Raw genomic sequence first — 15,373 nt, 5'->3', positions numbered from 1 at the left:
TTTTTTGTACAATTGTTCATTTTCTTGTAGTGACTTGGATATGCCATTTGCCAAATGGACCAAGGAGCAAGTTTGCAATTGGCTCGTGGAACAGGGTTTGGGGTCCTACCTGAATTCTGGCAAGCACTGGATTGCATCTGGCCAAACACTTTTGCAGGCTTCTCAACAAGATCTAGAGAAGGTGATTGCTACTCTGTTTTGTTTACAGAATGGATACCAAGAGAAAGATAATATGAATGTAGGATTGTTTTATATTCCAGAAAGGAGCATAGGTGGAGCCAGTAAAAAGTTTGGGTTTTCAACTGCTTTATGCTTATTTTATCTCATGGACTTAAAAGGAAAGACCTGGTCTTGATGATTCCTTATGGAACACTTAAGCCACTCGGCATTTTAATGAAAAGTAATTATATGGCCATAATAATAAACCTTAAGCTCATATTTCTCAAAATCATTTTGTGGCTTTATCATTGGCCTGTCTTCTCCATGTAATTCATGCAATTCAACTTCACTTTGCAAAAGGAAAAAAAAAAAACAACCTACATTTTATGTCCAGTTATTTAACATTTCTTCCCAATTATTTATCATTTTGTACAAAGTAAGAGTACAGTTTCTATTATGGATGCTACAGTTCCTGTCTTACAAAGAAAATGAGTCACTGGGGAATGTCTAACACACCACTAAACTGGTTGTGGACGTCTTGGCTTTCTAGGGGCTTTTTTGTCGGCAACATTTTAGTAGCCCAAGTTAGTATTCTAATTTAATGTAGAATTGGGTCTCTTTGTTTTAGAGGAATTTGCATCCTTTGCCAGTGGTATCCAGGCCATGTAGGTAGAATTATAAAGTCAGTGTTTCTGTTTATTGTTTCAGGAACTTGGAATCAAGCATTCACTTCATCGAAAGAAACTCCAGTTGGCACTGCAAGCCCTGGGATCTGAAGAAGAAACCAATCATGGAAAGCTGGATTTCAACTGGGTCACTAGTAAGAGGATTTTTATTTAAAAAAAAAAAAAAAAAATATATATATATATATAGAGAGAGAGAGAGAGAGAGAGAGAGAGAGAGAGAGAGAGAGAGCGCACACTTGCACTGCTTTTTCTTTTTAATCACAAGAACAGGTATTTTGTGGTGTGGTAATGACACTGGTTTCTCTCCTTTAGGATGGTTGGATGATATTGGCCTCCCCCAGTATAAGACCCAGTTTGATGAAGGGCGGGTAGACGGCCGAATGCTACATTACATGACTGTTGTAAGTGGTTCACTCCTGGGGTTTGGGGGAGTAAAACTTTTTTTCTCTGAAAAACACAGAAATAGAGTAAGCAGAATACATTGTTTTCATAGTGATTCTATCAGAGTTTGAAGGTGTTGCTTTAACTTGAGAGGGGCAGGAATATTTCCTGTGAAGTTGAAATTGTGGGATTTGGTGATTGCAACAGCCTTGGATAGTTTGAAACCTCAATGTAAGCTAAGTGAAACCTAGTTAAACTAAGCTATCCAGAAAGTTGATTTTATACATATTCAACAATGTAAATATTGAGTGTACACTTTGAATGGGTGAATTTTATGGTATGTGAATTATAGCTCATAAAGATATTTTAAAAATAGAATGTAGAGTTTTGAAGTCCTGGCAGTTTCCAACTTCTGTATTTCTGTGTGCAATGGCCATTCAGGAGAGGCTCCCCTTGTGACCCGACACCCACGGGGACTTCTCTTCTCCCTTCCCTTCCACCTTGGACAACTGCTACCGGAAACCCTCTCACACCCTCCTCAATTCAGTTCTACTAGGGCACAAGTTACTAAAGGAAAAGTGGGGGAAGGCTAGATTTTTACTTTGGTTCCTTCATTATTGTACATTTCTAGTCTTCCAGCCAATGAGAAGAAATATTCCCTCCTTTACAACCATGAGAGACATGACATCTGGGAGAACTTTGTTATAGATTCCATACTATTAATGTTCTATTTAAGATACTTTTATTTAAATAGCTTCTTGTGAACTAGGCTATGGACCCAACTACCACAAGTATCTTCTCCTTTAAATAAGTAGAAAGTTTCAACCAGCTAACTTAAGTAGGAATATCTCAATATCAAAGAAATTTGGAGTTTGGCTCATGGGATTTGTTTCCTCCTCTTATTGAACCCAAGTCATTGCGTTGGTGGGTGCAGCATGCAAACCTGCATGTGACAATACCAACATGCGTAGTATGTTGTACGTTTACTGTGTGCCAGGCTCTCTTAAGCATTCTACTCATACCAACACTCAATTATCAACAACCCTTTGAGTTAGTACTACTATTATCCATGTTTTTTAGATGAAGATACAAAGGAATCAAGAGACCCAGTAACTTGGTGACCAAGTTTCCACAGTTAGAAAGTGGTAGAAAATCTTGGAGCATTTGATCCTAGGCTGTTTCTAGATCCCTGCTCTTAATAGCTCACTCTCTTGAGTGGAACAAATTTGGTGAATATTTGCCTGCATATCTAGGTGTGAGTATGTTCCCCCGGGGAAGTGAGCAGATTCAGGCTTAAAATCACAAGAAGCATATGTACAACTTTTATGGTTATAAAAGAGTAAATTATCTTGGAAAATTTGACCCAGGAGTCCTAAGTCACAAAAAGTCTGTTTTAATGTGGTGTCTGGATTGGATCCTGGAATAGAAAAAAGACTTTAGTGAAAAAACTGGTGAAATGTGAATGAAGACTATTGTTCAGTTGATCATATTATTATCTACACTAATTTCCTAGTTTTGATTAATGTATCTTAGTTATATAAGACGTTAATATTAGGGGAAACTGGGTGGTAAGTATACAGAATTCTATACTGTCTCTGGCAACTTTTGTAAATCTAAAATTATCTAAAAATGAAGTGTTTAAAAATCCAAAAATAATAAATCCAAAAATAATAAACTCATAACAAATGTCATTTTAATTTAAAAGAAAGCAGTCCCTCCTTTTAAAATCCTTCAAAATGTAAAGATTTTCAAAAACAACATGCATTTAGATTTTTTAAAAATCTGATAGACTTTAGTTAGATTAAAATAGCCTACACGGAAATGTTTGAAATGGGTGTCTCAATCTTAGATTAAAATATGTTAAATGTCTTTTCTAACTTACTGTAAGACACTACTTTTAAGAAATTAATACAAAAAAATTTACAAAATAATTTTTGCTCAGTTAATATCCTTAAGGATTTAAACTACTTATCTAAAATTTTTATTTGAAAAATATTTCTATAGTAAATTATTATTTTTTTTCCATAAGAAGTGTGTTATCAGTAAGGTGTGTCTAAAGTGGAGGTTTTCCTTGTTTATTTTCTGGGTGTGTTTGGAAGTAGAAGGGTGCTTATCTGGACACTGCCCCCCAAATCACCTTCTGAAGTAATTTGTTTTGATGTGTTTGGTATATTTGAAAAATGTTCCCAGTAGCTACAGACTGGTGGGTTTTTCCTTGAAGGGGTAGATTGGTGATATATGTGACACTTATAACTTCATTTCTCTTCTCTCCTTAACTCTCACCAAAACCTATGCACTGATTGAGATAGTTTTTATTAAATTGTTCACAATGTCTGCTAGATAAAGCGTAATAAATTAGAACTAGAGAATTCTTGAAGTCAGGGAACAGTGTAACAAGAACACTCGTTTGATTTCCCCCAAAACTGTGATATGCCTTCATTCAGAAAACCAAGCCTTGATCATCAATGAACATCTCTTGCTCTTAGCTATCTGCTGAAAAGAAAAGAGAGTGCAGTTTGGCCAGTGCCCTTAATTGTGCCTACATATCTGCTTTATCTACAAAGTTCTCAAAACTAAAGAAGAAACAAAGAAATTTCTTTGTTTACAGTATGTGCAAATCAAATCAAAGCAGATCACCTTTTGTGAGTGCTTTTCAGAATGTGTTTTTCAGAGTCCTGGGGTTCCAGAATCCTACTTCAGAGCATGTAGAGAGAGACAGGTGGAAGTCAGCTTCACTGGGAACAACACTCATTTAGGGTCTTGGAGAGGATTTTGTTTGGAGCAGAAAAAAGGGTTCTCTTACTAAATAAAAGCTTTGAAAACACTGGCAAGCCCTTGGGGCATTTTGGTTTGAGGGGCACTTGTACTTTCACTCTAGTTTTCTGAGATTTCCCTAAGAAGATCCTCCTTGTCGGTCCACACAGTGAGCTCCTCCTTTAGTCATTTTTTATTTTTTTTTCAGGATGACTTACTATCTTTGAAGGTTGTGAGTGTGCTACACCACCTCAGTATCAAAAGGGCCATCCAGGTCCTGAGGATCAATAACTTTGAGCCAAACTGTCTACGGAGACGGCCATCTGACGAGGTAGCATTTTAGACTGAGATTGAGGTTTTCAAGTGTGCACGTTTTGTGCACATGACTGTCCGTGGGTGCACACTAACATCCATTTCTTCTTAGGGCCTGCAGGAAAAGCTGGTCTCCTCAGAGCTTTGAATCCAACCCCATTTACTTCTTTTTTTTTTTTTTTTCTTTTCCTTTTTGTCTTTTTTACTGACCGGTAACAGGATCGCAACCCTCGGTGTCGCGACCGTACCGGGGACTGGCAACAGGATTGCAACCCTAAGTGTTGCGCCTGCACCGCGCTCAGCCAGTGAGAGGGAACCGGTCTCCACATGGGATCCGAATCCTCGGCGGGACTCTCCAGTGCGCCACTGGGCCGGCCCCCATTTACTTCTTAGGCTTTGTTTTTTTGTATTCCTTCCTTTTCTCCCCATGATGGTTCCACTTGTTTAAAGCCAAGAATTCTTTCTCAGTTATATGTCCACCTTTTCTTAGGTGTATTTTTTTTCCTGCCTCCTTAATCCACAGATATCAATTTTAAGGCTTCCTTTCTTAAAGCAATGCTTTATTAGTGTGTAAGAAAGCTTGAAACTCTGTGACATAAATTCTTTAAAAGAGAATTCAAATTAGCTCTTCACCCTTCTTTAAACATTTAGTGTGATGTCTAGTAACTGTGCTCCATGGGGTCGACTTTTTAGACAGAACATTCAGGTTTAATTCAGGTTTAAAATTTAGGATCCTGTAGTTAGTACCTGAAGCTCTTGGTGGCTCTTTGTTCCCACAGAATAGCATCACACCCTCGGAGGTTCAGCAGTGGACCAACCACCGAGTGATGGAGTGGCTGCGCTCCGTGGACTTGGCAGAATATGCCCCCAATCTCAGAGGCAGTGGTGTCCATGGTGGGCTCATGGTAAAACTCTTTCAATTTAAACTTCACTTATTTCGTTTCCTTTAGTCTAATGAGTAGGATATTATCAGTGTGCTTGTCATAATCCTAAAGTCATCTAATCCAGCTTTCCTACACTGAATCTTTACTTTCAGAGTATTTTTGTTATATAACTCCAGATTGGGTTTAAACCCATTTTTTTTTCCTTTTGGTCTTTTTTCGTGACCGGTAACGGGATCGCCACCCATGGTGTCGCGCCCGTACCATGACCGGCAACGGGATCGCAACCCTCGGTGTCGCACCCGCACCACGCTCAACCAGTGAGCGGACCGGTCTCTATATGGGATCCGAACCCTCAGCGGGAGCGCTGCCACACTCCCAAGCGCCGCATTCTACCGAGTGCGCCACCGGGCCGGCCCAAACCCATTTTTTTTTATTAGCTTCTTTCATTTTGAATAACATCTAGCCACTTTCTCTCAGATGATAGTGTTTTAAAACCCCTGCAAAGATATAGATTGTATTTCTGCACATCGATGTTGCATAAGGAGTCAGCTTCCAAAGGCAGTAGTACTTCAGAGAGACAGAAGCACTAACATTGTAATGACCAAAGCCTGGATTTCAGGACCAGCTCCCCCACTCGCTAACTTGGGCAAAATAAAAGATATGTAAATTTCAGATCAAAGTCCATACATTATCTACCTCACTGGGCTTTTGAGAAGGTCATAGGGATAACTTAAATGAAAGAGCCTTGCAAACCATAAAGCGCAATACAAACATGTACGATCTATGGAACCTTTTAACCATCTTAATTTTTCTTGCAGGTCCTAGAACCTCGTTTTAATGTAGAAACAATGGCTCAGTTATTGAACATCCCACCAAATAAGACCTTGTTGCGAAGACATTTGGCCACTCATTTCAACCTTCTGGTGGGTGCTGAGGCCCAACACCAGAAGCGAGATGCCATGGAGTTACCAGATTATGTACTTCTAACAGCTACTGCCAAAGTGAAGGTCAGTTCAAGCATTTTAATAATTGCCTGAAGCAAAGGCTCAGTTTCAACTGTTACCTGGGTATAGTACTTTCTGGAGTTTACTAAGTTTTGTAAATGGTTGAAGGTAATTAGGAAAATGCATTTTTGAAAATTTTTGCTCAAATCATTTATTTTATTAGAGTTAACAATAATAAAGAGCATGATGTTGGCTTCTATAATCCACGTGTGCCAATGCAGAGAGCCCATGATTTGCGTCCAGATATTGATTGCAATTGTCCTGTTTTCCCCATGAATAAATCAAGCTAAGAGGAAGATTTCTCTTTGTACAGATTCAGCTTGTCTGGCTTATAATTGGCCAGCCTCGAAAGTTAGGAAAGGATATTTAAATGATTCAAGGTAGACCAGCAGAGAATGGATATTTCCTAATTTACCAGGGTTTGTGGATCATTCGTGAATCAGATTACATTTTCTTCTTTTAAATCATTTCCTACATTCATTAACTCTTCTAAATATGTATCTCAACCAACTTAATGTGGAGATAGGGTTTATCAGCTCTTCTAGAAATATGTACCAAGTTGGGTTTTTCTGTTTTGTTTTGACTCTGTCTGCATGAGCACTTTCTTTTTAGATTCTTATCTCCTTTAAAAGATATGCCAGACTTGAAATTTTTGACAGTCTGTTATATTTTAATTCTCAGTCATTGGTCTGAGTACCATTTCCTTAACAGGTAGTCTCAGGGACTATCCAGTGACTAAGATGGAGTTTCTCTTTTAAGTAACACTGGAAGTTTTCTTTTCAAAGGAGTGTGAATTCCTTTAGCAGTCACCAGTCCTGTTATGGAAGCAGAAAAGGCATACAAGATAATCATAGCCTCACTCAAAAAGAAAATATAGTAAGGACCATTTTCTTTTACTGATCTTAGACTGGAACACCTTGCAAAATTGGATTCATCCTTAAGAAATCCCTTTGACCTTGGTGTTATTGGCACGACACTCTAACCAGCCAAATGGGGTTAGGCTGAGCTAACCAGACAGCCCCCACTTCCTTTTCTCTATATGATGGGATGAACAATTAAATTATACATGATGTTGTTCCTTTATTTTATGAATTTTATCAAATCCCTGGATATTTTTGCTTGCTTTTCTTTTAAAGCCAAAGAAACTTACCTTCAGCAATTTTGGGAATCTGAGAAAGAAGAAGCAGGAAGATGGAGAAGAATATGTTTGTCCAATGGAATTGGGACAGGCATCAGGAAGTGCAGCTAAGAAAGGATTTAAACCTGGCTTGGACATGCGCCTGTATGATGAAGATGATTTGGACCGGTTAGAGCAGGTACATGCAATGCTATGCCTCTTTTAAAGTACTTCCAGCATTCCCACACTACTAAATGGAAACCTTGTACACTGCGTCTACTAATCAAGGACATTTTCTTAAATAACTAAAAATACAGATAATAAAATATTAGTGAATGCTTACAGATTGCTTACTATGTTCCAGGTACCATCCTAAGCACTTAATGTATATTAATGTTCATGGTAGTCTCAAAACACAGGGAGTACTGTTATCCTCATTTTAGAGATGAGGAAACTGAGGCACAGAGAAGTTAAGTAACTTGCCCAAGGTAACCAACCTGCCAGGCTGGCTCCAAAGCCTGTGTTATTTACCTATTACACTATCTCTATATAAGGAAATCTATGTATTAAAACAATTTAGGAATGGACAGGTCATACTACTTAGCTTTTTCAGATTCAAGTTATGGGACCACACATTGCTGTCTAATCAAGAGTCCTTTGGCACCATTGTCAAAGTCATTAGGCTACATGTGCCAGTAAAGTGTTTCTTCTAATTTTTCACTTCCAATTGTAGTAAGAAGAGGAGATAGTCATCAAAAGCGTTCTGTTGCTCATACCTCATTAAATAGCATTTGTATTATTTCTTCTTAGGCTTTTGTTCATTTTGCTGCACTTTCCTTGAAATTATGAAAATGAGTATGTCATGTTATGGTTTGTTCTTTGCAGATGGAAGATTCAGAAGGAACAGTGAGACAGATAGGTGCATTCTCCGAAGGCATCAACAATCTAACAGTAAGTTCATAAAATGAATTGAAAATGTTATTCTAAAAATTTTTTCAAATAACCCCAAAGAAAAATTAATTTTAAATAAATAAATAAAATAACCCAAAAGGGGGCTGGTTGGTCAGCTCAGTTGGTTAGAAGGTGGTAAAAAAAAAAAAAAAAAAAAAAAATATGGTGAGCAAAATTTTCATATACCAGCTGGTTCCTGAAGAAGTCAGATGATCTTTTCCACAAGTGAATTTTAACAGACTAAATTAATATATATGAAATGCCCCTTCTTTGATGATACACCATAAAATTGTTGAACAGTTTAACTATTTCATCCTTAATCTTGAATCCTTTTACCTCAAAAGGAAGAACTTGAGGGACATTAATATACTGTTGACTTGAATGCATTTAGAACTCCCCTGCAAAAATTGTAGAAATAATTTCTATAGAAACCAAAAACAAAACAAAAACCTTTACAGTATTACATTTCTTGTTTTCCTCTTTGCTGAATACATTATTACGTTAAAATACTAAGAGTCTGCCTAAACATGTTAATTGTACATTTCTCAGACTTTTAAAATGAATGAGACTTTTTAAAAAGCTGAATATTTGTCTGAATATTTTGTTTTAATCAGAGTTCAAAAACTCTGAGTCTGCCAAATTAGCTTTATAATGGCTATTTTGTGATGATAAAAGGTAGTTCATGTTTTTCTGAAGCATAGGGCCCAAATATTCCTTATAAAGAAAACAGGAGCTGCAGCAAAAACCGTTATTGTGTTTATTATTTTTTAGGAGTATTAGAAAAAATCTTCTATTTTTATTCAGTGCTACATAATTACTCATGTGAATTTTCATGGTAGCACACTGTGGAAAAGACAAGTTTTCACAAATTGGGGTAGATAGAGGTGGGCAGTTCATTATATGCCAATGGGCTCGGTTATAAACTATATTTCAGTATCAGTGATATCTCTTAAGTTGTCAGCAAGTTACCAAGCTATTCATCAGGGAACTTGTAATACTAGATTACTATTTATTCACAACTAAAATGATTTGATGCTAGTAATAATTTCCTTTGAATTCTACCATTCATTATTTAGTAACTGTATTGGACTCTTACTGTATTTGGGTTTTATTCTAATGTGAATATATGTCACCATTTGAAAAACTCAAAATTTGTTATTAGAACCTGGTTAAAAATACCAGGAGACTGTTACAGATGCCAAATATTCTCTATTCAGGACAATATAACATAATTGATGATTTGTGGTAAGCTTAAAAAATTTTTGATGATATATTTTATTTACAAAGTATATAGTGCTGGTAATACCATATAAAAAGAAATAAAGTCAATTGATAATAGTCTCATATTTTTATTGGCATTCCTTAATTTTCCTTTGTTCACAATAATAGGCTTTGTTTCTGATATAGAAAACAACACAAACTATTTACAATCTGTAAACACCCATAAATTTGTTTCAGTGGGGTTCATAACATGTATCAACAGACAGAAATTTTAGGTCTTTGAGAAACTTTTGTATGAAAGGAAACAGGCAACTGAGCTGGGGGATGAGGAATCACAGCAGAGGGGATACAGGAAAAGCAAAAGGAAGAATCTGAAAAGTTAGTTGTTGGAGGGATATGATATTTAAAGAACTGACATACTATTTTTAATTTAACTGAACTTTGGAAAGAGGAAACATATCTTTGAAGAGATTACCAAAGATTAAAAGTAGAGTGAATACAACCTAGAGAAGAACAGATGTTTTGTGTGAAATTTAATATCTCTAACTTAATAAACCAGGAGGAATCAGTATGAATACAACACACCCAGTTGACAAACAAGGAGACCTAACATGTTTGCTTAGCTGTGTATATATCTCTAACTTAATAAACCAGGAGGAATCAGTATGAATACAACACACCCAGTTGACAAACAGGGAGACCTAACATGTTTGCTTAGCTGTGTATATATATATATGCTTAGCTACACCGAGTAAGCTGTACCATATTAACAGATGTGACTTTACTGCAGAACTTTCACTCTAAAAAAGTAATTCTGAACAAGGTTCACGTGTTTGATACTTGGGGGCTACATTGATTGGTTGCCGAGAGAATGGGGCAAAAAACATCACAACCTTTGGCTCTGAAGGACAGCAATAAGGTTCTCAGCATCTGTGAAGTGGTCAGTGGAGCTATAGTCCATGCAGCTCAGAAACTGAAGGAGTATCTTGGATTTGAATATCCTCTGAGCAAACTCTGCCCAGCTGCAAATACTCTGAATGAGATCTTCTTAATCCACTTCATCACTTACTGCCAAGAAAGGGGAATTGATGAGTGGCTTACTACCACCAAGATGACTAAGCACCAAGCCTTACTGTTTGGGGCAGACTGGATTTGGACCTTTTGGGGATCCGATAAGCAAATAAGGCTTCAGCTGGCAGTGCAGACTCTGCAAATGTCTTCTCTTCCACTTGTGGAATCTAAGCCCTGTGACCTCTCCAATCTAGAATCAAGAGTACAGGAGCCTTCCCGGAAGAAGAGTAGATTTGATAAGCTGGAAGAATTCTGTAACTTGATAGGAGAGGATTGTCTGGGCCTGTTTATCATCTTTGGTGTGCCAGGAGAGCCCAAAGACATCAGAGGAGTTGTTCTGGACAGTGTCAAAAGTCAGATGATGAGGGGCCATCTGCCAGGAGGGAAGGCCCTAGCACAATTTGTCCTGGAAACTGAAGATTGTGTCTCCATCAAAGAGCTGCTTGGAAACTGTCTGAGTAAGAAAGAGGGGCTGAGAGAGCTGGGCAAGGTTTACATTAGCATCTTCTGAATTGGATATGTGTGATGCGATTGGTGTGTAAAATGAAAAGAAAACTTTATTCTAATAAGCAAGCTCATATACCTGTATTATTCCAGCATGGGCTTTTTCTTTTTTCTCTTTTTTCCCATTGATTGAAAATCATTACCTGGGTCAAAGCATATTAGTGTCACAATTATGGAGAGAAAAAAATCCCAGCCCTATTTCAAGAAAACTTATGATTTAGTTTAATCTTTCATTCATTTATTCAACAATAAAAATGGGAGGAGAGATAATAAAGTTATGCTTAAAGTTTGATTTGGAAAAAAAAAAAGTGCCCTTGTTTGAAATAATAAGTCTAGCACTTGAAAGTATAAAATGTGTTTTTACACCTGGTAGGGTAAGGTGGTGTTAGGTAAGACTAACAGTTTCAATTCAGTACTCCTAAGCAAAAGGTCACACTGCTCTTCTCCTCTACCCCTTTCTCTTACTGCCTCCACCTAGCTGCTTTTTCTGCACAGAAAGGACTTTGGTGGGATTATTTACTGTGGGATTCACTTAAGTGTTAGGTTTATTTATCATTTAAAAACACTCACCCATATAACAATTCCTCAATAGTAATTAGTATTTGTTTAGAATTTGCAGTAAAGTGTATTCACATATAACAACCATTTTTGCTTAAAAGTCTAGGTGGGATTATAACAGTACAAAGAGGAATCACCATTATTTATTGAACGTGTATGCCAGGCCAGATGTTTTTACATATAATATCGCAATTTACATATATCCTCTGCAACTCTAAGAGGCAGATATTGTTTTCTATTTGACAAATTAGAGAGGTTAAATAACTCCCAATAAGAGGTTAAATAACTTCATACAGCTGTTAAGTGGCTCATAACAAAAAAGCAAGGTCTGTCCAGTTACATAGCCCATACTCTTTTCTAGAGTCATATAAAGAAACTTCTTTGACTCTAAGCTACTGGAATTGCTGAGACCACAAAGATGTTCATATGCAAAGATGCTAGCTGGTTGTTATCGCTCATTTCTTCTCCACTTTCTGACCTTAATCTGCTGCTGCTTCTGTTGGTGAATGACCTACTCACTGATGTGCAGCTCTTCCAAAACTTGGGTCACATCTTCTCAACTTGCATCCAAACTCTTGAAATGTCTTTTGTTTCTCACAGTCTTCCCATGGCCTTGGCCCTTTCTGTATTTGGGATTTAGGGCACACTTCTGAGGCTGACTTAAGACACATGAGGGCAACTTGGTGTCATGCAGTATATTTTAATCTTAACCATCTGCTATTCAAAGCAAGAAATACATTTGTGGTTGTGATCTGTATGACTGAAACATGTTGCAGTATACTCTATTTTCTGTTCTATGTAATTTTTTAAAATGCTGTTTGCAAGCCACTAAATGGATATGACCACTAATAGGTCACAATCCAGAGTTTTAAAAACGTTGTCATGGTGGAAAGGACGATAGCTTTTGAGTTTGGTTGAGGTCAAACCTCAATGAAATCCTGGCTCCCCCATTTGCACATAAACTCCCCACCTTCTAAGCCTTATTCTGGGCTCTGTCTGCATCACCTGGGCTCCCCTGCCCTATGGCTTCCAGTTCGGAGTATCCAATGGAGAGTACAAAACCAGAGAAGGGGGAGGCTGGAAATTTATTACCCAACTCCTTCCCTGCCTCACCACCTTGGTTCTAGACAGCTCTAGTCCAGCTGACCCTCCTCTGAGACTCCAGCTCACTCCCCTTTCCTTTCCAGGCCATTGCCAGTTCCCATGTGCTTTACCATCCTTTCTTAGTCCCTGAACCCTGCCCCCACCTTCATCGATGTCCTTTTCCTTTAGTAAACCTTTTGAGTGTGCCATTTGATTTCTTCTGGAAACCTAATACCTCCTGATTTTTCCACCTAAAAACTGGAAATGACAATACCTACCTCACAGGACTGCTGTTAGTTACATAAAATTAAAAGTAATCACAGTGCTTAGGACAGAATTCTAAATCCTCTCTTTGACTCTTCATTCAGCACAGTAAACAGATTCACCTAGAACACAGAGGCACATCTTAACTTCAGTCTATTTAGCCTGAAGAGCCAGCTCCTGTTTTCTTTCCTCTGATCGCAGTATTCTTCACATTCCAATAAGCCTTGAAACATTAGGAAACACAAGCCCCCTTCTTAAGCTTTATCACTCAAAGAAGTCCTGGGGGAAGAGAAGAAGGGAGTTTTCATAGCCCTTGTGATACTCCGTTACTCCGGAAAGAAGAAAAGGGTATGAGGCCTCTTTGGCTTCCAGAGATGGCTTTGTTTTCCCTCTTCTCGCTGTTTATTCCCCCCACAGCCTGCTCCTTGAGGAGGTGGGAAGAAAGAAGAGCACCTCTGCAGCCTTGCAGTTGTCCTGCACTGCAAATTAACATGAAGTACAGTGTTGAATACTGCAATAAAGAAGATGAAGTATTCATGTACACAAATTATTATTTGTTCATTAAAAGTAAATAATTTTTTTAAAGGAATATTGGTAGAGAAGTCCGTTTCCTCTTTCTGTTGGTAAGATCTCCAATAGCAAAGAGTCAAGCTCAGCTTTTGCAATTCGGGTTACTATGTTGCAAAAAAATAAATAAAGGTTTAAAAGCGTAAATGGAAGATAGACTCATTCACACATAATTGCTGAATGCCTGTTACATGGAGAGCCTGTTCTATGCACTCCGAAACCAGCAATGACAAGAACAAAGTCCATACTCTCACAGAGTTTCTATCTTAATGGTGGAAGACACACAATAAACAAATATACGTACATAAATAAGGGGATAGTCGGTGAAGGAGGTGCTATTTTATACTGGGTGGTGAAGGAAGGCCTCAGTGAGGAGGGGCAATTGGCCAGAAATGTGAATGAAGAAAGGCAGCATCAGTGCAGGTGTCTGGGAAAGGAGGCTGGTGTGGACGGAGCAGAGTGAGCCAGGGGAAGGGTGGTAGGAGATGAGTTTGGAGAATTAGCCTGCAAATGGATGAAGACAATCAAACTTCTTGTAAACCCAAGTAAGGACTCTGGATTTTATTTTGAGTGACATGGGGAAAGGAATGCCTTGATCTGACTCATTTTAAAAACCTTGCTGGATTGCTAGGTAGAGACTAGCTGGAAGGGAGAGAAGAGGCGGAGCCCAGGTGGGCAGCTAGGAAGCTATTACAGTAACCCAGATGAGAGAAAAAAGGGAGCCTGGACCAAGGTGGTAGATGGGGGAGGGGTGAAGAGGTGAGATTTAGGACACACTTGACAGTAAAGCATACAGCATTTGCTGATGATTGGATGGCGGCGTATGACATGCTGCAATTAGAATGCAGGATTTCCAAACTTCTTAAGAATATATGCAAGGGCAGAAATACATTTGTTTTTGACATTCCCCCATACCAAGAAACCAAAAGATCAAGAAAAGCATTTTAGCCCTCTGCCTTCAGTAAACTGGACATGAACAGGTCCAGGAGGCATGTCTAGAAGTTGGTAAGTAAAAATTATTCCTACTTTGAACCTCTGGAAGGTTATAGTACCCAGTCAATTAATATTTCCTTTGTGTATAGTGAATTCTGTCTGCAGGATGCTGTTTAGATTAAGCTATCAAGAAGATGGTGTTAACAGAGTAAAAAGAATATTCAACTTGGAATCAGATGTGGACTTGACTCTCCATTCTCTTAACAGCAGAGCCAAATAGCTTAACTCTTAGTCTGTTTTTTTTATCTGTAAAATGGAAATGACATCAATTAATTCGGAGAGAAAACTTGTGAAAATATTTTATATACTAAAATGTAAGCCTATCAGAATTTCAGAGAACATAGAACAAATAAGTGTTCATGTTACAAACAGCGGAAAGCTATCAAAGACTCACCATGTTTTTTTCTAAGTGAAAATAAAAATGTGAAGTTTTGCTGATTTTAAAAATGAGAAAACTTGTGAAAATATTTTATATACTAAAATGTAAGCCTATCAGAATTTCAGAGAACACAGAACAAATAAGTGTTCATGTTACAAACAGCGGAAAGCTATCAAAGACTCACCATGTTTTTTTCTAAGTGAAAATAAAAATGTGAAGCTTTTGCTGATTTTAAAAAGAGTTTTGCTGATTTTAAAAATACTGCATGCTTGTTTAACTTCTTTTTTAAAGCTGCATTCCTGATGTAAAAATGCTGGAGACCAGCTCCAGTCGAGTTTGCAAGTCCTTGAAAGAGGGATGAGGAAGCCGGCGAAAATAAAAAACACAGAGACCTCAGTGCATCAGTATGCATGTTCTCTCTCTGCGGGCTGTCAGCGTGTTGCAGCTGGAGCACAGTAGAGCATGAGACAATGCCTTTTATTTAG

The 15,373-nt window shown here is 37.9% G+C and overlaps 2 protein-coding genes across 2 annotated transcripts in view; both read left to right on the top strand.

The window, feature by feature from the left end:
• Positions 1-9,028, top strand: part of PPFIBP1 (PTPRF interacting protein, binding protein 1 (liprin beta 1)) — a 158,245-nt gene extending 149,217 nt beyond the window's left edge. The window contains exons 23-31 of the mRNA XM_008569442.1: positions 31-181; positions 868-979; positions 1,158-1,246; positions 4,189-4,311; positions 5,072-5,197; positions 5,995-6,183; positions 7,317-7,496; positions 8,183-8,248; positions 9,020-9,028. Of these exons, the coding sequence (XP_008567664.1) occupies positions 31-181; positions 868-979; positions 1,158-1,246; positions 4,189-4,311; positions 5,072-5,197; positions 5,995-6,183; positions 7,317-7,496; positions 8,183-8,248; positions 9,020-9,028 (1,045 nt within the window). The remainder of the gene's footprint in view (positions 1-30; positions 182-867; positions 980-1,157; positions 1,247-4,188; positions 4,312-5,071; positions 5,198-5,994; positions 6,184-7,316; positions 7,497-8,182; positions 8,249-9,019) is intronic.
• A 1,118-nt stretch (positions 9,029-10,146) lies between these two features.
• REP15 (RAB15 effector protein) lies at positions 10,147-11,178 on the top strand. Its single transcript, XM_008569427.1, has one exon. It carries the CDS (start codon positions 10,341-10,343, stop codon positions 11,049-11,051), a length of 711 nt encoding a protein of 236 aa, XP_008567649.1. The 5' UTR covers positions 10,147-10,340; the 3' UTR covers positions 11,052-11,178.
• Positions 11,179-15,373: the final 4,195 nt, after the last annotated feature.

Source organism: Galeopterus variegatus, unplaced genomic scaffold (assembly GCF_000696425.1).
Source record: "Galeopterus variegatus unplaced genomic scaffold, G_variegatus-3.0.2 Scaffold496, whole genome shotgun sequence".
In the NCBI taxonomy this organism is placed as follows: domain Eukaryota; kingdom Metazoa; phylum Chordata; class Mammalia; order Dermoptera; family Cynocephalidae; genus Galeopterus; species Galeopterus variegatus.
This window is presented reverse-complemented; position numbering and strand designations above follow the sequence as displayed.